The 22,949-nt window shown below is 43.7% G+C and overlaps 1 protein-coding gene across 1 annotated transcript in view; it reads left to right on the top strand.

Annotated features, from left to right (window-relative positions):
• Positions 1-22,949, top strand: part of GLB1 (galactosidase beta 1) — a 41,078-nt gene that overhangs the window by 5,323 nt on the left and 12,806 nt on the right. Inside the window, exons 2-11 of the mRNA XM_057431453.1 lie at positions 5,875-6,044; positions 11,081-11,231; positions 11,536-11,596; positions 12,307-12,401; positions 13,657-13,837; positions 15,899-15,957; positions 16,835-16,956; positions 17,054-17,094; positions 17,448-17,560; positions 19,333-19,407. Of these exons, the coding sequence (XP_057287436.1) occupies positions 5,875-6,044; positions 11,081-11,231; positions 11,536-11,596; positions 12,307-12,401; positions 13,657-13,837; positions 15,899-15,957; positions 16,835-16,956; positions 17,054-17,094; positions 17,448-17,560; positions 19,333-19,407 (1,068 nt within the window). The remainder of the gene's footprint in view (positions 1-5,874; positions 6,045-11,080; positions 11,232-11,535; positions 11,597-12,306; positions 12,402-13,656; positions 13,838-15,898; positions 15,958-16,834; positions 16,957-17,053; positions 17,095-17,447; positions 17,561-19,332; positions 19,408-22,949) is intronic.

Below are 22,949 nucleotides of genomic sequence, written 5' to 3'. Positions count from 1 at the left end.
TGCTTTCCTTGTGATCCTGAACCAGACACACTGCTGGTTTGTTCTTCTGCTCCTGTTGTCCTTTTGCAGGAGGAATGTGGGTGTATTTGAGCAGTGCCACAGTGAAGTTGAGCTTTTCTGTCTGCGACATTTCAGTTTCACTTCGTCCACTGCCTTCAGACACCCCTGCCCTAGCAGAGTTTCTAGCTGCTAAGCTGGTTTTGTATCCTCTGCCTCTCTTCAAAAGCTTTCATTTTTACTACAGGAATGTTGAGAAATAGGGCAAATGTGTCATGTGCTGGAAGGTTGGTAGAAGACTTGGAGGAGTCATGGAAAACTGAGCACGTTATCAGCCAGGCTCCCTGCTTTCTGGACTAGATAATTATTGCTCCCCAGCACTTAAAACTTTATGAACTTCTTTATGCTTGTGCAATAGTATCTGCTTAATTATCCTGAAGTTTCCACATGTATTTAATACTACCCATGTGGGATCCAGCTGAGGTTCTTTCCCATCAGTAGTGTAATGTCAAACAGTCTTTATGTAGAGAGAATCTTGATAGCCTGTAATCCTCTCTTATCACCATGCCTTCAGTTAAAAGCAGTATTCTGGGCTTAGTAGTGCAGAGGATTCACTCTAGGCCAGTGGTCCAGGAGGATAGGTTTTCACTTGTTAGGCTGAGGGTTAAGCTTAACTAATTCCATATTTATTAGATGGAATACATTTTTAAGCAAGTTTTCTCATCAGGATGCTTTTGTGGGACTGGTTTTAGGTAGTATTAGTTTCCCAGTGAGTTGCTAGTATTGTTTTTCTCTTTTTCCTCCCTATCCTTGTTACTTCTCTCTTCACTCTGTCCCACTGTGTGCAAAAACCTAGCTGAAGTGGGCCTTCCATCACAGGGGTGCATAGGTGGCTTCTTTGTTACTTTGTCCATGCCTCTCTTAGAAGATCTCCATGTATCCTTTCAGGACCAATGCACATCCTTTTAGGAGTGGTCACATTATCATTTCACGAATCTATTGAGTACTCCCAGTGGAATTTAGTAGTTCTATGTTATTTTTAAGTCTCTCCCTCTGAAGCCTTGATGGTTATCACTTCCAATGGTTTCTTTCTGTGCCAAAACACTTCAAAGCCTTTTCCTGATATGCCTTTTTCTTTTTTAAGCATGGGTGGAAAGGATTCTAGATCAACTTTGGTTTTGATAGCAAGAGGAATTAACCTCTTGTGAAATCTGACAGCAATCCCTAATTATCCTTCAAGGCTTTCTCCATACTTTTCCCCATTTGACTTTTCACCGTGCAGACCTATGTTCAGTATTCCAGATGGGAAGAAAATTGCTGTGCTGTTTTTTTTGTTTGTAATGATGTTTTTGTTGGTGTGTGTGGAATATATTTGATTTGGAGAACTTAAATGAATATATATTTCTTCCTGAAAAGGCCAGTTGAAGGGTTGGGAGGAAGTTAATCACTGTAAGAATAATACCAGAATAGAACAGTATCATCACTCTGTGGAAGTTATATTTATTACATTAAATAATCAGTATAGAGTGGATTTGAAAATATGTAAATTGTGGTATAACAAATGCTTTAAATGTTGGGATTTAATAAAACTTTATTTGCTTATTAAGAAAGATGCCTCTGAGGACCTTTTCTTTTGTACCAGTATTTACTGTAGCAGTTCATGGTGAATCGTTCTAACACACTAGTTCTGTTTGCCAACAGAACGGTACTGATGATAGATGTGAGTAGTTTGGGGGAGTCTTGCACCAGCCCTGTGAGGCGTGGTGGGAAGTGGGAAAGGTAAGGCCACTTAAAATTGCCTGATGCCTCTCCTAGGGGGAAGAAGTGCAGTTTGAAGAGATGAGGATGTGATGTAGAGAAATGGAACGCTGCAAGGGCAGAGAAAAGATGATGAGAGGACTTTTGGGGAAGGAGCAGATGAAAATAAGTGGTTTGTGTTTATCAATTTTGATACTTGAGCTTTAGGATAAAGTAAGGGGTGTTGTATGGTTGAATGGTCTCCATAAGAGATTCTAGATGTACTCCTGGGTGGAAGGACTCATTGAAGATTTGTATCCACTGTTGTTTGCTTTCCAAGTAAGGCAAAAAACCCTGTTTTGTAAATTTGGAGTTAAATAGTTTTGCATGCTGAAGCTATTAATTTTTTCCCTATGGTGAGGGACATGCCCATCCTAAAATGTTCAAAGAATATTAAGGTTGCACAAGTAAGTTCTTGTTTGATTTAAGAAAGAACAAATCCTGTAGTTTCTTTCCATGCGGGTGTGTTCTGAGCACGTAAGATATGACATTATACCGTTGCCTCCAAGGGTCTGGATTTTCATGGGTGTTATACACCCATGGGTGTTAATGTGATGTGGCACGAATTACCTGGCATCCTAAAGTGCACACCGAGTTTGTGTCTGTTGCATGTGCTTACCGGACTAGCAGACCTGCTACCCCATCTCCTAGGGAGAAGGAGTGGGAATGAATTCCATGCTTATTGATAATGGTGAGTACACAGCATTAACAGAGCGAGCCATAGATTCATGATGAGAACAGGTTCGGTTTTAAGCCCTGATCTGCAAGCAATGGCTGGAGTCATGCACTGACAATAAAAGAATGTTGAGTAAGTGCACATGAAGGGATGTTTGTTGCAATGGGCAATAAATGAGATGAGTCAGAGCAAGTGTTCTGGAAGCTTCCTCCTTCTCCTCACCCCTGTAATACTCCTGTAGCAGGTAGTGTATGTGTAAGAAAGGGGCTGTACAGTTATGGTCACAGCTTTAAAAGTGTGGCTTCTAAATGGCAACTGGCTCAGTGACGATAAGCATAATTAATACCTTCTCATAGTTTTATGACAAGTCTTATTTCTCTGCCAGAGGTGTGTGTCCCCTGAGGATGTTGATTCAGTGGTCATAATCTCCCAACAGTTACCTGCCATGAATGGAACAAAGTGTCTTTTGCATAGGCCTCTGTAGTTAGTCTGAATGAGGGGGCTAAAATCCTCTTTCAGAGGGAAACAGCAGCAACTTATTTTTGACTCTCCTCCTTTATTTCCAAGGATAATGGTTTCTCAATGTGCTTTTTCCCTAATGCTGCTTTATGTCTTTTAATAGCGTTGCAGAATTGTGTTGCTCCACCTGAGCTGTGCGTTTCATTTAGTCCTGATCGTTTTGAAGCTCTCGGTTCATTCACTGATGCTGCAATTTGTCTCAGTGCCCTAGAATAAAAACCATGCTTGGTGTTCCTAAGGGTGAATGATTTCCTTTGGGGATATGCACAGTACAATCCCATCTGAGTATGGCACGCTCAGGAATCAAGAAGCAGGTTATAAATTAAAGGTCAGCACAACACTCTCATGTATTTGAATTGAAAGTAAGCAGATGGTACCTACCTGTGCCACCTCTGCAGTGGCGATTTACTTGAGGTTTAACAGTCTGGACTTACTACAACAGCATAATTTCCCAGGAAGAATCCCAGCCTTTGAGGTGCTCCAGAGCAGTTGGCTTGTATTTCTCAGCTCTGTGAGGTCCTGATTTTGTGGAGACATGGAGCATCCATGCCTTTCAGTAAAGATTATTTCAGTGTTCATGGAACTCTGTTAATTAATATTAAAATGAGTCTGTGTTTGTGGGATCAGGGCTTCAAAACCTTCTGCTGTACAGTACTTGCCAGTCCCTTGCAGCTCTTCCCTGTGAGGGTGCTGAGGCACTGGCACAGGGTGCCCAGAGAAGCTGTGGTTGTCCTATCCCTGGCAGTGTTCAAGGTCAGGTTGGATGGGGCTTGGAGCAACCTGTTCTGGTGTGAGGTGTCCCTGCCCATGGCAGAGGTTGGAACTGGATGAGCTTTAAGATCCTTTCCAACCCAAACCAGTATGGGATTCTTGTTTCCCTGCCAGCTTAGGGCTGTATCTTACATCTGCTGTTATATATCCACCACACAGGCGATTTCACTTGCTCACTGTAGGCAGGGCAGAATCCTTTGGGCTGCTACAAGCATTTAAGATATTTTCCACAGCTTTATTTTAGGTTTCCTGTGAAGAAATGCCTTTGTCACAGTTGCAACCCACTGTAGTGTTTCTCCTCCTTGCAGTTTGTAGTGTTCAAGTGTTTGTAGAGCATTACTTCGCTCAATGGCTCTGTTCAATGGCACTCTAGGGATAGGCATGTTTGCTCAGCAGCTTCATCCTCCAGCTCTCAGGGAGCTTGCTTTGTTCTTTGTACTGTGCCCAGTAGTTTGTATTCTTGTTCTTTTGGCCTGTGACACGCTGCACTGGCTCCTTTTTGCTGTCATGTTGCACTAAGGATATGCTCTTAGCAGTTGCACCCAGTTGTTGGCCAGGAGTTTCTGTCCTGGCAGCTTGCAACTTTACATGCCTGCTGTATTCCACTTTTTCCATCCCCTTCTCTCTGCTTTTCCTGTAGTTGTACCCACTACTGTAACAAAGCAGTTCACCACTTAACAGAAAGAAGTGGTTTCGTGGGAAGGTTCTTCAAAACTGTGTAGTCTGTGGGTCTCTACTTAAACTTTGGGCAGGTTTCCTCTGGTGGCGGATGCTCTCGTGTAGTGGGGATCACCTGGGGTTATATGATGGCCTACCTTTCCCTTGCTTTTCAATTTCATTGCTTTTATTTCATACAAGCAATTTCCTAATTGCTAAGCCTTATTTTCCATATGGGACAGAGCAAGGTGTATCATTTCAAGAGCAAGGCCAGTGTCCTTCAATAGCTTTAAATTTACCTAGTGAAAGGTGTATTTCACTTAGACTAGTATAACATTAACTTCCAGTGAATCATGAGGTTACTTTGGCTGACTTCTGACTTATTTTCTGATAGATACGGAGCACTAACTGATTACATTTGCTGTCTCATTTTACTTTGTAAATCCCCACTGATCTTTCCTTGCTCAGTAATGAATCTGATGCTAAGTCATCAAACATGATGAACAACCCCAACTACTCATGGTTTCTGGAGGTCCGAAGTAGTACTGGGATGCCAAAGACATATGCAAGATGTGAGAGGTTAAGGTTTGTTTCAATAAGTTAATAAAGTTAAAGGTTCTTAAAGACACAGGGCCAGGCACTTAGCGAAAGTCCTTCTGGTTTCCCTTGTTTTTAAAAGCAAAAGAAGTACTGCTGTGGTCATAGTAATCTGAATCTTACCAAGATCTTCATCTCACTTGAGGAGTAATCCCATACTTGGAGAAGTGAAGGTGGGTTTTTTGTGGCTGTGAAGTGCAGATTCTTACATTCAATATACCTGCTTCTTTTTGAAGTCACTGGTTTGGCTCAGCTGGAAGGCATATAAAGTAGGACTTTCTACCCAGATTACTTATTTTTATGTCTGCACTTTGCCAGACTGATCCATCAAGCCTTCTTATACTTACTGGAAGCTAAGCTTTCAAATGTGTTTTTCAGACATGGAGCATTTAGAATGGGTTATTTGTCCCTCCAAAGCTCCCAGCTTGCTTTTGCTCCTAGACTTGAGCATGACATGAAGTTGGAATTTGGGCTGTGTTTTCCAGCAGTTTGGTAAACTAATCCCTTCAGTGCAAGTGCTGGCATTCACCAAATCTCCTAAGTAATTCCCTTATCCTTTGCACTGGTGTGACTGTGAAATGTATCACTGTAGAGAGGTAGTACTATATACCACATATGGCATATTTTAGTATAGTAGAGGTTGTAGTAGAGTTCCGAGTGATTGGCAGATGTACTGTAGTCCTTTGGTGTGTTAGGCTCAGGAAGGCTTTATGTAGCTAGAGGAGAGCCATTCACCATCAGTTAGTTCAACACTATTGTGCCTTCTATTGTGGACATCCTACAGATGTTGCATAGGCTGTTCTCCATGTCTTTCAATGCAGAAAAAGGTTATATTGTGTATTATCTCTTTTGGTACACAGAGCATACCCCCAAGGAGTTTTGGGATTGATTATGACTGCAACTGCTTTGTCAAGGATGGGAGACCTTTCCGTTACATCTCGGGTAGCATTCACTACTCCCGGGTGCCCCAGTACTATTGGAAAGACCGTCTGTTGAAGATGAAGATGGCAGGACTTGATGCCATTCAAACGTAAGTAGCTGTTGACTTTCAAAGTGATTTGTAGTCCTGGGACACTTATGAGCAGTAGTGAAGTGGAATGCTGCCATTGTTATGTGGTTTATTGAGTTGTAAGTCACAGGTAGAGCTTTAAGAAAGCTCTGAAGAAGTGAAGGGTGGTAGAGGATGACTGCTGCTCCTTCCTCCTCAGGGAGGATTCCTCACACTCTTCTGCTCCAGTGTGGGGTCCCTCCCATGAGGGACAGTTCTCTGTGAACTTCTCCAGTCTGAGTCCTTCCCAGTGGCTCTAATTCTTCATGGGCTGCTCCAGTGTGGGTCCTTCCATGGGGTGCATCCTTCAGGAACAGACTGCTCCAGTGCATTCCTTTCCATGGGGTGCATCCTTCAGGAGCAAGCTCCTCCAGTGTTTGTTCCCCATGGGTTACAACTCCTGCAGCAAACCCAATATATATGTGCTCTGCATTGTAGTCTCTGGTAGGCAGAAAAGGGGAGAGGAGCCAATAACATCTGAATACAGCCTAATATCTCCCTGAAGCCTTGAAAATACTGGCAAAAGCTGCAGTAATATTTAAAGCTGCTTCACCAGGAGATCTTAAATTTAGAAGAGTAGTTGGGAACTAGGTGTTTAAACAGCTTTTATTTGCAGGTACCAAACCTCTTCCTTGTCTTTCCTATCTGGTTGTGTACTTAGTACAGCAGCCGAGGCACAGATTAAACGACAACATGCAGCTTACTCTTATATTTGCCAAGCTTCCTTGACAAGGGAAGAGGAGCAGTACTAAAATGTAAGGCACAGTCTTTTCAAGCAATGAGTGTAATTCCCAAACACATTGGTTTTTCTCTCCTAAATCATTCCAAGGCTTAATGCTTCTCTTTGAAAGAGCTGCTTGTGTGCTATGGAAGACCAGACAGTGTTGGCTCGGCGAGTCGTGTACCATCTTTCCCTTCCCCTTCGGGGTTCTCTGTGTTGGGGTGGCTTTTTCATGTGTTAACCCTCTTCCCTGTCTTGTGATGATGTAATGACTGTTTGGTGGGTGTGTTTTGGGGTGGTTTCTGAGGTCTTTTTTTCTAATAAAGCAAGTTCTGTTTTCCCTCGCCTCAAGTAAGAGCAATGGAATTGACCCACTTGCTCAGGACATGGAATTGCCCATGGAATTGTTTTTTGCTGTAATAAAAGTAATCTCAAATGGACTTGAAAACTATACTTTTTGATGATGTCTGGCTTGGAAGATCAGGGCCCTGACAGTGGCTCTGTGACTCTTATGGTCTGTAGTGTCTCATATTTCCCTTATGTCTCTGATTTATTTTCCTCTTCCTTCCAAACCCCATGTATCTTCAGTGCCTTCTGTTCACTTCCAGCTTTTTCAACCAGTCCCTTCTTTTTTCCTTTGAAATTGCCTGTTCATGTCTCTGCTGTATCACTGGTCTTTTGGGATCCTCCCTGTTCACTCCATCACTGTTGTTTAACAGCAAAGTTGCTGCAGGGATGTGAGTAGTGCCCCCCCACCCTTGCTTCCTTCTTCCTTCATAATCTGCTAACAAAGTTGTGGGTTTTCCTTCTTCAGTTTGTCTTTTTTCACCTGTTGAGATCTCTTACTCTGTGCTTTACTGTTTCCCATCACTGTCCTTCCACCGTGCAGGAAGGAGAGGAAACTGCCTTGCGTTGCTGTTGCCAACCTGCTGCACGTTGGTCTTGGGCGGTTTGTTTCTGATACAGCTATCAAATGTTGCTCTGTAGTTACACGACCTGTGGCTTTAGATGTTGTTGCTGAATCACTGGTGACAGGTAACAGGTTTTTACATGCCTTCCTGCTCTGGGTTATTTGAGATAAAGCAGTGTTTGTTTCATGTTACCCCAAACATAAACTGCCCTGTGATTTTGTGTGGTTTTGGTAAAAATGGAGATCAGTCTAGGTGGTTATTTAGTTGTGTTTGTTTCCTGTTATGTCCTAGATCAGTAAACCTATTAGCAAGGCACTGAGATACCACTTGGGTGAAGTTGTTGTGCAAAGGGCAGCAGCGCTGCCAGACTTTCTGGCTGAATGTGGTACTTGGACTCCCAGCCTTGGGGCCACCTCTGAAGGCTGTGGCTTTTGTTGCTTGTGGCTTTTCCTGTTAGACAGGGTAAGGTCTTGCTGTAATCCGAAGTATGGGAGCCTTGTTCTTATCAAGGTGGTCCCAGTGAGGCTTCACCACTTCAAAGTAAACATGATCCTTTTATTACAGGATCGTGCTCCTAAATTAAATACCTTGTGGTGAAGGCATGCCAGGCTTGCTCTCCTTCCTGTTCTGCTCATGCCTTGATGCATGATTCAGCTGATGTGTGAGTCAGCACACAGCTTATTTGGGACTCTTGGATGGCTGAAGTCAGTATATGTCCATAACCCTCTGCACTAGGAAACACAGAATCATAGGAAGGTTCAGGTTGGAAAGGAGCTTAAGGTCATCCAGTTCTAAACCCCTGCCATGGCAGGGACGCCTCACACCAGACCAGGTTGCTCCAAGCCCCATCCAACCTGGCCTTGAACACTGCCAGGGATGGGGCAGCCACAGCTTCTTTGGGCACCCTGTGCCAGCGCCTCAGCACCCTCACAGGGAAGAGCTTCTGCCTTAGATCTAACCTGAACTTCCCCTGTTTCAGTTTGAACCCATCACCCCTTGTCCTATCGCTACAGTCCCTGATGAAGAGTCCCTCTCCAGCATCCTTGTAGCCCCCTTCAGACACTGGAAGCTGCTCTGAGGTCTCCACACAGCTTCTCTTCTCCAGGCTGAACAGCCCCGATGCTCTCAGGCTGTCTCCATACAGGAGGTGCTCCAGTCCCTGATCATCCTCGTGGCCTCCTCTGGAATTGCTCCAACAGCTCCATGTGCTTCTTAAGCAATAACAGAATATGAGTAGACAGGCAACAGGAAGCTTGATCTTACATTAAAGCTATAAATATATCAAGGCCCAAATGTTCAAATAGCAGGTTGAAATTCGATGTTGTCGTTGCTGTAACATCCCAGAAGATGAAGAGTATTGTTCTTGGAGCTCCAGTCCTGACCACAGCAGGTAGCATGCAGAGGCATCCGGTCACACAAGGGTACCTCTCCTCATTTTCAGTTCCTGAACATCTGGAATATGAAAAGACATCTGGAAAATACTGAAAGTTTGTGGTTGGTTTGGGGTTTGTGGGTATTTTGGCATGGAGGAGCTACATAATTAACCACTAGATGGGGCTAAATATGTACAGGATTAAATGAGAGAGGAAAATGACCCGAAGAAAATGAAGTTTATAGGATAAAGCTTACAAATTGTATGTAAATAGTGAGTAAGTGCTGCTGCTCAAATACAGAAACACCATGTTTCAAGTCTGTGGAAGGACTGTGGCATTCCTTTGTAAATTCATTATTCTGTAGCTAAAGCAGTACAGCATTAACAACTGCCTGTAAATTTGTACAACGTTACATAGGAATTATAGTTGCTAATAATATCAATTTCAAATTAAAATGATTTAGTTTGAGGCTGTTGCTAGCTGTAGACAATAGACTGGGGGATGAAAGGGTGTTAGTAACAATTTTTAGACCAGTGTTTAAAATACATTTATATCGTGATTCATTCTGCAAGAAAACGTTTCACATATGTTTTTGTCTTCGTTTGCTTCCCTTCTCCACCAAAATCTGTGGGATTTTTGTGGCCATGTGGGAATGCATGGGACATAAATTAGAACTATTTCTGGAACTACCTTACAGGAGGTTGTAGTGAGGTGGGGTCGGTCTCTGCTCCAAGGAACAAGGAACAAGACAAGAGGAAACGGCCTCAAGCTGCCCCAGGGCAGGTTTAGATGGAGCTGAGGAACAATTCCTTCCCCAGAGGGTGCTCAGGCATTGGAACAGGCTGCCCAGGGCAGGGCTGCAGTCACCGTCCCTGCAAGTGTTCACACAGCGTGGAGACGAGGCCTCAGTGCCATGGGTTAGTGGTGGCCTTGGCAGTGCTGGGAATGGTTGGACTGGGTGAGCTTAAAGGGCTTTTCCAGCCTGGTTCATTCTATGATTCTATACTTTTCTATCTTGAACATAACAGAGCTGGAGAAACCCTTTTATCCTCATCTTGGACGCTATTAAGCACAGACTTCTTTCTAGAACAAGATCATGAAACTCTCCAATGATTGTTTTTGCAATTAACAGGTTACAAGGTGTAGTTGAATTACTAGAATGCTTTTCTTGTATTAACCTGTAACAACTTACGAGTTATAACTTGTACTAAGGTTAGTACAAACTGACTTGTTTAGTACAATTGTTGTACCACTAACTTGTTTTGTAGCTTAAAGAGAAAGGAGTATAAGCAGTTGCTTGTCTTTCTGTAGTAGTATTTTTAGGTAGTGAGAAACTGTTATGAAGTTAATATCTAGTCATCCTGATTTAGCTGAAACAATTGCAGGTGTCTGCTAGAAGCATTTTTCAGTGAATGAGTTGCTGTCTGACCTGAGTTATATCTAACCTGAACTTCCCCTGTTTCAGTCTGAACCCATCACCCCTTGTCCTATCGCTACAGTCCCTGATGAAGAGTCCCTCTCCAGCATCCTTGTAGCCCCCTTCAGACACTGGAAGCTGCTCTGAGGTCTCCACGCAGCTTCTCTTCTCCAGGCTGAACAGCCCCAATGTTCTCAGCCTGTCTCCATACAGGAGGTGCTCCAGCCCCTGATCATCCTCGTGGCCTCCTCTGGACTTGCTCCATCAGCTCCATGTCCTTCTTACGTTGAGGACACCAGAGCTGCACACAGTGCTGCAGGTGGGGTCTCACGAGAGCAGAGCAGGGGCAGGACCACCTCCTTTGGCCTGCTGCTCATGCTGGCATACTGTGAAGTACTAAGCCTTATTTCAGTATTAACACTTTCTGCCATCTGAAGTACCTCACAGAAGAAAGGCCTTGGGGTTATTCTTGTATTTTATTAATCTGAAGACCAAGCCAGCATTACAAATGTGAGGTGTGTGGTGCAGGCAGTAGTTATTCAGAGTTCTGCTTAAGCCTCAGTTTCCTAATGGAAGGTGATCTTCTCTCTTCATAGGTATGTGCCATGGAACTACCACGAACCCCAGCTGGGCGTGTATGATTTTTCTGGTGACAGAGATCTAGAGTATTTCCTGCAGCTTGCTAACGACACTGGTTTGCTGGTTATCCTGAGAGCTGGACCTTACATCTGTGCAGAATGGGACATGGTACAGCCTTCTGTAACAGTTACCTCATTTCATGAGTAAATCTAATGCAAGTATTTCTATCTTAAGTAGGCAAACATACTTGGTATATCCTTGGACAAGACTCTTGGTTTAGCATATTAAAATCCGTGCATACAAGTGATTTCTTCCAACACAAGCTTACTTTGTGTTTGTTTTTTGATTGGGAGCTGTTACTTGTTGAAAATCAATTTTCAGGTGTATGTTTTGATAAAAGGCAAAATTCTTCTTACGTTTCCTAAAAGGAAAAAGAAAAAACTCACTTATGTGATTCCCTTTCTTTTCCCAGGGAGGTCTTCCTGCGTGGCTGTTGGAAAAGAAATCTATTGTTCTCAGGTCTTCTGATTCAGGTAAAGGCATCAAAAAAGACTAGCAAAAATACACTTTAGCAGCAGGGTGACTTACTGTTTGGGGCTGTTATTAGGCAACTCATATTTCAGCTTAGGGCATCTTGGAATCAGAAGTGTGTGGTCAGAAGCATATGGAATGAACAAAGTAGGGTAGAAAGTTTCCAAGGTATTGACAGCCTTCATGAAAACTTGTGCCAAGAGAGAAATCACCGTCGCCACTGAGGAAAAGACAGGTTGCCCTCAGCTGTGAGGTTTTTGGTTTTACAACAGCCAGCTGGGCTGGTTCTCATGGACATGGAGGGATTGAGATGAGATAGGAGATTAACAGGGTTGTTAAGAGTGCGTATTAGGGGACAAAGATACGTATCGTATCTGGTTTCAGTTCTGCTCGTGGTGGGGTAAGTTATCTATTTAAAGAGCAGAGTACACATAGCAGCATGCATTTTGCTGTTGAAATGTATTAGGACAACCTGTGTGAGACATACTGAAGTCCCTCTGGTGGTTTTCCAAGTTCATCTATTTTGTAGGAACAGTACTGGGCGTTGCCATGTATGAGAGGTATAAGAGCACATCAGTTCATTAAATGCTGTTCCATTGTACTTTACGTATTTAGAACACTAGGTAAAAACTGCACATATATCATTTAAAACAAAAACTAGGAAAAGAAAAAAGGCAGAAAAGCTGTGAAATCTCTATTTTGTGTATCACAGATTACCTGGCAGCAGTAGAGAAATGGATGGGTGTCCTTTTGCCAAAGATGAGGCCTCACCTCTATCAAAATGGAGGTCCAATCATCATGGTGCAGGTAACTCCGTGAGGATTCAGTGAATCCAAGCAGCATGGGTGCTTATATTGCTCTTGCAGACCCTCCATGGGTGTTGGAGGGTAATGTCACATGTGTTCTTTAACAGTTTCAGGAAGCTCGAAGATTCTGATGAATTTCCTTATCCTAAAGAACTGAATGCACTGTTTCCAGAGCCCAGAGAGGATTTATCTGCTCTATCAAAGTTGTTTCCCACAGCTATAGGAAGCAATAGAGGAATGTTGTGGAGCTTTTTAGATCAGAGTTTTATGCCATAAAGCCAAAATACATTACAATTGCTAGAAATTCTCTGACAGGGAAAAAGGGAATAGGGATAATTTAGGATGCAAGGTTACCTTAGGATAAGAAATACAGATAGAAGCAAAACCAGCATGGAGCAAGGCTAAAACTTGTGACAAAAAGAGCCTCGAAATGTAGGGTGTGTTCATGGTGAGTAGCTTGTCTCTTAAACTCCTTCTAGATGTGCAGTGGTGATTATTCAGTGTTCTTAGTATTTGACCATAACAAAAGCTTTGGTATAGTATTTCTTTAAACATCCTGGTTGGAACAGGATAAGGGTAGGAGACCCTTCTTACAGCATGTCCAAGATGTTGAACAATGTATTATGCATTGTTCTTGAACAATGTATTACATCTGTTGAGCAAAACCACTGGCAATGTTATTCTTTGTCAGAAATAAGATGCTTATGACATGATTTCTAGAAATAACCTTCAGGTGTGTGTAGCATTGGATCTGGAACTTGAAAATCCAGCCCCTTGGGAAAGGGGCAGGATGCATACTTCTCAGTAGTAGCAGGGTTGTCCTTATTCTTCCAGTCCTTTGAATCCATTGCAGGGCATTGCTGTTTATGTGAGCCCCTTGTAGGTGTCTCTGTTCTGAAAGTCCAGTTTTGATCATGTCACAACCTGTTCTATGGTTTGACTGTTGTGCTTGTGCTCTCCATTTTTTAATAGAGACTTCACTGCTGTGAAGTAGCTAGAGTGGAGACTTCTATGTGGAGGGTGATTCTATAGGAAAATGCCTTACCTCCACTGAATGCTTGCTTCATTGTAAGATACAGATGAGAGAGATGAGAACCTAAGTGTTGTCTTCTGTTACTCCTCAGGCATGGAGTTAAAATGATGTTTTCAGCATTGGTGCCAAAGAAGGAAGAGGGTTGGATTTGGGCTTTCCATTGTTGATATATGATGCAGGCTGAAACTGCCTGCTGCTTTACTGACTTGCTTTCACTGTGCAGGTAGAGAATGAGTATGGAAGCTACTTTGCTTGTGACTATGACTACCTGCGTGCCCTTCTGAAGCTCTTTCGCCAGCATCTTGGTGATGAGGTGGTGCTGTTCACAACTGATGGTGCAAGCCAATTCCACTTGAGATGTGGAGCTCTTCAGGGTCTTTATGCAACAGTGGACTTTGCCCCAGGTTGGAGACTGCTGTTTGTTACTGAAAATCGTTGCATGTGTGTTTGTGGCAGGACAGAGTGACCTGACTGCTCGACAAACCTGCCTGCTTTGTTTAAAGGGGGTAATAGGCATTTAGGTGTATTTGATATACTCTTAAATGTACAAGAATCACCCACAAGTACCCAGTTAGAGAGTCATAATCACTTCCTTGCATCATGAAACCATGAATAAGGAAATGACACTTCTCATAGCATGTATCTCCTAAATCTTAGCACTAAAAGCTGGCATAGGTTCCATTGATTTTTTTTTTTAATGTGCTCTGTCTGTCCCAGAATCCAGCCCTCCTTGTCTGTTTCTTTTTAAGCCAGTGGTTACTGTAAAACAAAATGACTGCTGAATATCACTGGAAATGTGCACACTGCCACAGTAGGCTGTGATACAGGCCTGAAGCTGTTCAGAGAGTGCCCTTCTGATGGAAGAGGAGTGTTAATGTAATGATGAAAATGTTCATATGCTGCATGTACTTGGCAAAATGGGCTTAAGGCACAGGAAACAAACTCCAGGATAGATCTTTCTGTGTTTTCTTATATCTGGCCTCTTTTGTACATTATTCTCAAAGATGTTTCCTTAGAAGGAAACTGTTTTCTTAGAAGTAGATTGAACCTGGGAACTCCTTCATGCAGATCCTTTATGAGATGGAAAGCTCCTATTGGAATTATTATTTCCAGGCTGTGTAGCTAGAGCCACTGGGATTGATGAAGAGTGAAGCTCCTCTTTAGAGACTGCCTGGCTTCTGTTCTTCACCACAGTCTTGGTACCGCAACCCCAGACCTCAGCTTTCCAGTGACCAAGTAGTCCTTTTGCACATATCTTTTTTTTTTTTGGTGCTAAGATGTCATTCCTGGGAAAAGCTGGGGTTTCAGAAGATGTATGTATATATTTTAAATAAGTTCTACAACTTAAACACTGTAATCAAAGGTGTTGATTCCTCTGTTTTCTGAAGTAACTTTCTTGTCTAGATTTTCTTAAAATCCCAGAATGCTTTGGGTTGGAAAGGACCTTAAGATCATCCAGTTCCAACCCCCTGCTATGGGCAGGGACACCTCACACTAGACCAGGTTGCTCCAAGCCCCTGTGTCCAACCTGACCTTGAACACTGGCAGGCATGAGGCAGCCACAGCTTCTCTGGGCACCCTGTGCCAGCACCTCAGCACCCTCACAGGGAAGAACTTCTTCCTTATATCCAACCTGAACTTCCCCTGTTTCAGTTTGAACCCATCACCCCTTGTCCTATGACTACAGTCCCTGATGAAGAGTCCCTCTCCAGCATCCTTGTAGCCCCCTTCAGACACTGGAAGCTGCTCTGAGGTCTCCACACAGCTTCTCTTCTCCAGGCTGAACAGCCCCAGTGTTCTCAGCCTGTCTCCATACAGGAGGTGCTCCAGCCCCTGAGCATCCTCATGGCCTCCTCTGGACTTGCTCCAACAGCTCCATGTTCTTCTGATCCTGAGGACACCAGAACTGCACACAGTGCTGCAAGTGGGGTCTCAGGAGAGCAGAGCAGAGGGGCAGGATCACCTCCCTTGACCTGCTGCTCTCCCTGCTTTTGATGCAGCCCAGCACACGGGGGGTTTCTGGGCTCAAGCGCACACTGAAGCCGGCTCATGTTCAGTTTCTCATCGACCAACACCCCCAAGTCCTTTTCCGCAGGGCTGCTCTGAATCTCTTCTCTGCCCAACCTGTAGCTGTGCCTGGGATTGCCCCGACCCAGGGGCAGGACCTTGCACTTGGCTTGGTTGAACTTCGTGAGGGTGGCATTTGGCCACCTCTCAAGTGTTTCATGGTCCCTCTGGATCCCATCTCTTCCTTCCAGCGTATTGACAGAACCACACAGCTTGGTGTCATCGACACACTCGCTGAGGGTGCATCAACCCCACTGTCCACGTTGCTGACAAACATGTTGAATGGGATCAGTCCCAACACTCTCCCCTGAGGGGAGATAAGACATCTATTTCAGTAAAATGAAGGACCAAAAAAGCCGTGGATGTAGCAACTCAGTTCTATTTCTATTTGCTTATAGGTGGCAATGTCACAGCAGCATTCTTGGCTCAAAGGAGCAGTGAACCTACAGGCCCTTTGGTATGTCCTTTCACTTAGATCTCTTGTATCATTCTTAATGGTGCACTTAATAGGAGAGGAGTTGACAACTGTGTGTTGGACAGTGAGGGATATGTTTACAAAGATGTAATTTCCAAGTCAGAGAAACTGAATAGAGGAGCTTCTGTGTGTGTTTGAAATCCACGTTAACTGCTGCTCTGCAAATACCATTGCAGTCAAAGGTAATGATTTTGCCTTGGCACTTTCCTTGCAAAGACAAATGTTTACAAAGCAGTGGAAACAGTGAGGATGGAGAGATGAGTTAGTGAGGTATGTGTGTAGGTGGAAGCTAAAAGCAAGCTTAAAAGGGTAGATTAGAAGTTGCTTCCTGTTTTCAGCTACCTTAGAGGTTTTACACAAGCTATAATGGGGTTTGAGATCACTGGAAGCCTTTTCGACAAGGGGAGAAGGCCCATTGAGCATGCAAGATTATCTCTGTGCTGTGAAGTTGTTTAGAATGCCATTTGATATTGGAAGGATCTATTTTAATTTAGTCTACTTGTGCTGCCCTGCAGACAATGTGTTACTTCCATCATTTATTTGAATGTCAAGCCTCTGCAGCGTGTTCATGTTGACAGGTTCATAGGAAGCTCATGCTCTTTGGTACTTCCACATTTATTTTCAAAGTGTTCCTATAAAATGATTGGAACAATTGTTTAATTTATTTGCCCAGTAATCTGCTGAAAAGGCCTGACTTAGTGTGTACTTTGCTGTATTTATAGTAGCTCAAAAATAGCTCTAATGAGTCAAGGTGCCCTTTTTCCTTCCCTCTTACAGTTAGTAACCTGAAATCACATTGCATTCTGTTCTTGTTCCCTCTTCATATTTTCCCTTCCTCTTTTGCCCTTCCTCCTTTCAGGTTAATTCTGAGTTTTATACTGGATGGTTGGATCACTGGGGGCACCGGCATTCTGTTGTGCCCGCACAAACTATAGCTAAAACACTTAATGAAATCCTGGCACGTGGTGCTAACGTTAACCTGTAAGTGTGTGCTTAGTAGAGGTTAATTTGGGGGGAGCATTTTTTTCCCAATTCAGCAAAACCTGATTTAAGTGGATGGCTTTTTTCCCCTTTTTAGGTACATGTTTATAGGTGGGACCAACTTTGCCTATTGGAATGGTAAGAGATGATTTAAGTGATGCTCATGATGTAGGGGAGATCTTTATGAATTAGGTACTCTGTGAAAGAGTAAGCTCTGCTTGCTTTCACGTGACAAAGCATGACTGCGTTAGCTGTTCTCTGTCTGTTGACAGCGTGTTGTCCTAAACCCACATGGTTTTGGAGGCTTGCAAAGGCTACTTCTGCCTCAGTCCTCTGAAGCAGTTGAAACATGGATAAACTTGTTTCTCTTCAGAGTATTTCTGAAGACTTTATGATAGAGCAGTGTGAGCTCAGAAGAATGTTGTCCTCCATCAAGAACTTTCTCTGTGCTAAATACCACTGTTTGTAATTGCCTTTTTTCCCCCCTTCAGGTGCTAATATGCCCTATATGCCACAGCCCACTAGCTATGACTATGATGCTCCACTGAGTGAAGCAGGGGATCTGACAGAGAAGTATTTTGCCTTGAGGGAAGTCATTGGCATGGTGAGTGTCCCCAGGACATGTTCCCTTGAAACATCACTGGTGTACTGCAAACACTCTCATTTTTGTGTTGGTATGGGTTACTTCTGAGTTTACTGCTTCCTGCAGGGAAGGGAAGTATAACAAGGCAATTAGGCCAGCCTAACTGCTCCTTGTTACAAAAGGGGAAAGATCTTGCACCTCTCTGGCTATCCTTTCTGTCCTGATGGGGAGTGAACAGAGCTTTTCCTCTTGCAGCATCTATCAGCCGTTGGGTTAGCTCCGGCTCATCACTGCAGCTTAGTGCTTTGGCTGACTGTACCCAAACCTGCATGGTGTGGTTTGGAGTCTCTCAGAAGGAGTGTGCTTGTCCAAATGAACACTTACTTGGGTTTTGTCATGCCACAAACTGTAACTAGTGCTTGGGAGCAGCCTTGCCTTGCTGTAAAAGTGCACGGTATCTTTACAAACTGGAGACTGAAGTGAAGCATGGAACCTGCATCTGGATTTTGAATATCTTTGCATTGGAGGGTTCAGATGAGGCTTAAAAACAGATTCCATGGGAATACCAAGGCTCAAGCTTGTACTCGCTGTCCTGTTGCATGCTAGCAACATCCCTAGTGACTAAAAGACATATTTCTGATGGGAGCAGGTCTCCCAAAGGTGTACTACACTTTCTCTAGGATTGAGCATGCCTTTGTCTCTGTACCTGTGGAAGGCCTGCTTATCCCTAAGCTTTCCATTGAGGGCATCATTTTAATAGCCTTTCAAGGGGAGCCTCCTGTCTTGGTACAGCTTTTCTCACCAGAGAAATTCCCAAGCTTCCCGTTTTTGAGTTGTTTTCTTCGAGGCAAGATCCTTATCTGAAATGCAAGTAGTGTTCTAGTGCAGTGAGAGCCTTCATGAGATCTGAAGTGTTCAGTATAAGCTAAGGCGTGTTGGTGTTGTGGTCTCTCTCTTACCTTCCATATCATCTCAGTAAAGTTTTCCTGTATCTGTGGGTTCTAAATTCCTGTATCTGTGGGTTCTAAACCCATAACAGTCCATCTACTCTGTTGCAGTTTGAAGTGGAGCTGATGGAAGAAAATTAAGTTGCCTGCCACTAATGACTGTGTTCCACATGTTGGTTGTGTAGAAGGGTAGCCTGTTACAATCTTCCTTTACTGTTCCCTTCAGTTACTAAATATAATAAAGAATAAAGGTTTCAGTGTACAGCTTCTTTCAATTGCTGACAGCATTCTCTAATTTTTACTGCTTGGGCTGAGATTTCCTACTTTTGACATCTTCTCTTGGCTGAATTACAGTTTTTCTTTTCTTTAAGCCTAAATGACCATGGCAGGGGTTTGGAACTGGATGATCCTATGGTCCATTCCAACCCAAACCAGTCTGTATTCTGTATCTTGATTATTTTCAAATACAGAAAGAAAGAAATGGACTTGTTACCAGAAATAGAAATCAGGTTTTCCTCTGTTCGTTGATAGGAAGGCTAATGATTCCCATATTGAAGTGCTGCTAAGGAAGGCTCAGCTTCAGACTTAGAAAGGTTCACTCAAGCTCCTGTGGACTGAGAAGAGGACTGCAAGAGGGTTTTAGAAGCCAGTAGTGCAGGCTCTAGCCACGGGAGGGCTCCAAGGGCATTGATTGTTTGGAAGTTCAGTCTTACACTAGATGCAGCTGTAATCCTTTAGCACAGTGAGATTATCTCCTTAAAGTGGATAGTGGAAAGTGAGACTTCCATTAAAGCATGCTTTAATCTGTTTCATGTGTTTGTTTTTTTTTCCTCCTTCCCTTTCTAGTATAACCAGCTACCAGAAGGTCTTATCCCTCCAACAACACCCAAATTTGCATATGGGAAGGTTCGCTTGCAGAAGGTAAATTGTACCTGTGATATGCTGTGTGTTACCTGCATAGAAAAGATAATTCTTACATTATGCAGTTTGTACCTAAGTTTTACTAAACTGAGATCAATATGTTATTAAGACAACAGAATCATAGCTGTCCAGGATCACTCATGTCTGATTAACGTAGCTGGGGGAATGCTGGCATCAGAGCTATGAGCAAGGAGTGTTTCTGTAGCTGGTGATGCCTCTGAAGTAGCAGCAGCAGGTAGGATATACTTGTCTTTGAATTATTTCTAGGTGCTTGAAGTTTGAATGTGGAACACTTCAATGCATTTGAAAGTCTGCTGGACTTGTGAAAATCTGTAGCTGGTGAGAGGAATCAGTTTCCTGCCGACAGAAGGGCATACAGATATGTTAAACCCTGTCTGACACAGTAGTATATAGCTGCTCAGCACCTGAGTAGCTGGGATTTGCCCACAGCACCATCATTTTACAACCTGGGGCGATTCTCTGTGAAAGATGGTTGAGAACTATGTTCCTGCACTGAGTATAGAGGATGGTTTGAGGGGGGGATGGAGGAGACCACAGGTATGAATTTGTCTGTATTCATTCTGCTGGGCACAGACAAGTTGCTTTGGTTACTGTACTGGATGCTGTAGTTCAGAATGCATTGGTTTTGTAATTTGAATTTGGAGGTCACCTTTCCCCTCAGTGATGTATCTGCTCTGTTGTGGAAAATTGGTAATGCAGAGGCTTTGCAGGTGCTTTCAAGTCATCCCACTCAAGCTGTGGGCAGAAACACCTCCTGTATCAAAGTGATAGCACCAGATCTTCATCATTTTCACCAGCCTTCGAGTATCCTCGGTCGTTTTAGGTTGGAGACTGCCATATGAGGTTTCACTGAACAGGCTGATGCTTGGTAGTGACTAATTTTATACCACTGCCAGTACACCCACCACTTCTGCTGCTATCAAAGCTCATCACTAAGCACAGCAATCAGATTTTGCCTCTTCCATCTTCTTATGGTTCATGGCTATCAGATAAGGCTGTTCAGTTTCGGTAGAATGATGAGCTTTCATGCCTTCAAGAAATGAATGCTGCAGAAAGCCCAGACCTCTGTCTTACAGAGGATGAGTCAAATTACTCAAATATCAGTTTTGACCTAGCCATCACACTGGGAGCCCTGTTCCTGCACCTTCTCAGCTTCTATACTCCCTGCTTTCTGAGGGGAGGTGTTTTACTCTCTGCCTAGTAGTTGTAGCAGTCCAGATGGCATGTCTGACCTGCCAGGTGTGAGGTTCCTATTGCTGCCTGTACATATGCTGCCATCTGCACTGAAAACCTCTAGAGCAGTTTTCTGGGAGGAAGGCTGCTTCCGTTCTGTGAAACCACTGCTTCGTTTCAGCAGCACTTTGTTCCTCTGCTTCATTAACCTGCAACGCAGGAGGAGTCTTAAATTACAGAGTGTTTATACCATCCCAGCCAAAGCCTTCCTCCAGCTTCATGATGCATTCTAGCCCCTGTTGGAACCAGGTCCAGTGAACCTTGTTGATGGAGAAGCTTGAATGTGTTTGGGTGAATATCAGAGAGGGAATATTCAGAATGATAGGACTTAGCTTTGGGAACAGCAAACTTCCCAGCTGTATCATTTGCAGTGATGATGCTAGTACAGGTACTGTGTGAAGCTTCACTGTGCAGTCAAGGTCCAGCAGTCTGTCTATGTAGACCATTGAATCTACCACAGTGACCTAAATCCCTTGGTACTTACACAGAAAGGAAGAGGGAAAGGAGACTCCAGAGTGTTTTCAGGGGTCATATGGTGCGTTTTACAGGGGTATATGTGACCAGAGCAGGCTGGGTTTTTTCTCACAGGATATTCTGTGACAATTCAATCCTTAAGTGCCTGATCCACTGCTCAGGACCTAACCTAGAGGAAAAGAGAGCTTTGCCCTTAGCAGTGTTACCTGTCATATTTGCTGGCTTTCGGGGGTCTGCAAATAGGTTGCCCCAGATGAAAATAATTGGGAACTTAGGCTAGTTGGGGAGGGGTAAAAAAACCCCAACCAACTAAAACCACCACCAAACATAGGACAAGGAGTAATGCATTTAAACTGAAACAGGGGAAGTTCAGGTTAGATCTAGGGCAGAAGTTCTTCCCTGTGAGGGTGCTGAGGCGCTGGCACAGGGTGCCCAGAGAAGCTGTGGCTGCCCCATCCCTGGCAGTGTTCAAGGCCAGGTTGGACACGGGGGCTTGGAGCAACCTGGTCTAGTGTGAGGTGTCCCTGCCCATGGCAGGGGTTTGGAACTGGATGAGCTTTACGGTCTCTTCCAACCCAACATTCTATGCAACCCAAACCCTACAACAGCAGCACACCTCCCCTGCTGTTCCCTTCTCAGACACTTGTTCAGTCTGAGCTATTGAATTATTTTAAAGAAATCCTGGTGGGATAAATTTGTTAAAAGGTGCTGGGGACACTGACATTGCTGCAGAAGACATGAAAGCAGGTGATAAGGAAAAGATCTTGTTGCGTAGATGCAGAACGTGTGTTGGAGATAAGGAATGAGGGTAAGCAAAGGCAGAATGGCAGTAGATGGGCTCAAGAAATGTGAGCAGGATGACAGGGTTTAGGCATTAGGCAGAATGCGGGGAGCATCGTTTCCAAAGGGAAGTGAATGAGTCTCAGTGCCTGCAATGTGTCTGTACAGGCTTGTGAGCAGGTGGTAGTTTCTGGTCACCACTAAGGAGGGCTTGTATATAAGTGCCCCAGTACTGCAAGCTGCAGACTGATAGGCTCTAGAGACATAATCAGTCCTTGGGATGTGCATACCTCAAGCAATAGCAAACAGTGGGCAGCACTGGTATGAGCTGGGACAGAAAAGGGTTAAGGAAACAGGATGCTGGTAGTTGCTGATACCATTCTTGTTGAGGCTTAGTTTCATGCTTGCTCTTACACTTTGGTTCTGAAGACCTTGCTCTGGAGGATAAGAAAGCATTCCTGTTTTTTGCTTAGTAGTCATCTGTTATTTTACAGATGAAATAACAGATTTTGATCTGGTTTTAAATGTTCTTGACAGTATTTGTGATTTTTAAGTTTACTGTGAAGTTTCTGTTGTGAACCGGATTATCCACTGAGTAGCAGTCGGCAGGAACTTGCAGCAAGAGCAGATCGTGCTTTTGAGGTTTCTTCGTGTATTCACCACTTCATGGTGAAAAGCTGAACAAAAATAATCCATTGAAGTGTCAAAGAAAGAAGCTGCTACCAGCCCAGGCCATGTATGAATCATATGTGGTCAGTCTGTATTTAGAACAGAAGTCTCCTTGATAGCAGGAACTTAAAACCAACAAACCCAAAGTCAAACAGGCACAGATCCAAGCTGCTGATATTGGTTCAGCGAGGCACAAAGATGCACTTAGTGCCAGTAGCTTGTTCAAGTGACCATGTATGTCCTAATACTGCTTACATTAATTTCTAATTTCATTTTCCACCTCAGGCCAAAACTCTTCATGCTCATAGGACTGTTGTTTAGTTCTGTAAATCGGCTCTGTCAGTGTCTATGTGGAGATACTGATC

Source organism: Pezoporus wallicus, unplaced genomic scaffold, assembly GCF_028554395.1.
Source record: "Pezoporus wallicus isolate ANWC-B61680 ecotype Strahan unplaced genomic scaffold, APGP_CSIRO_Pwel_v1 scaffold_11491, whole genome shotgun sequence".
NCBI lineage: Eukaryota > Metazoa > Chordata > Aves > Psittaciformes > Psittacidae > Pezoporus > Pezoporus wallicus.
This window is presented reverse-complemented; position numbering and strand designations above follow the sequence as displayed.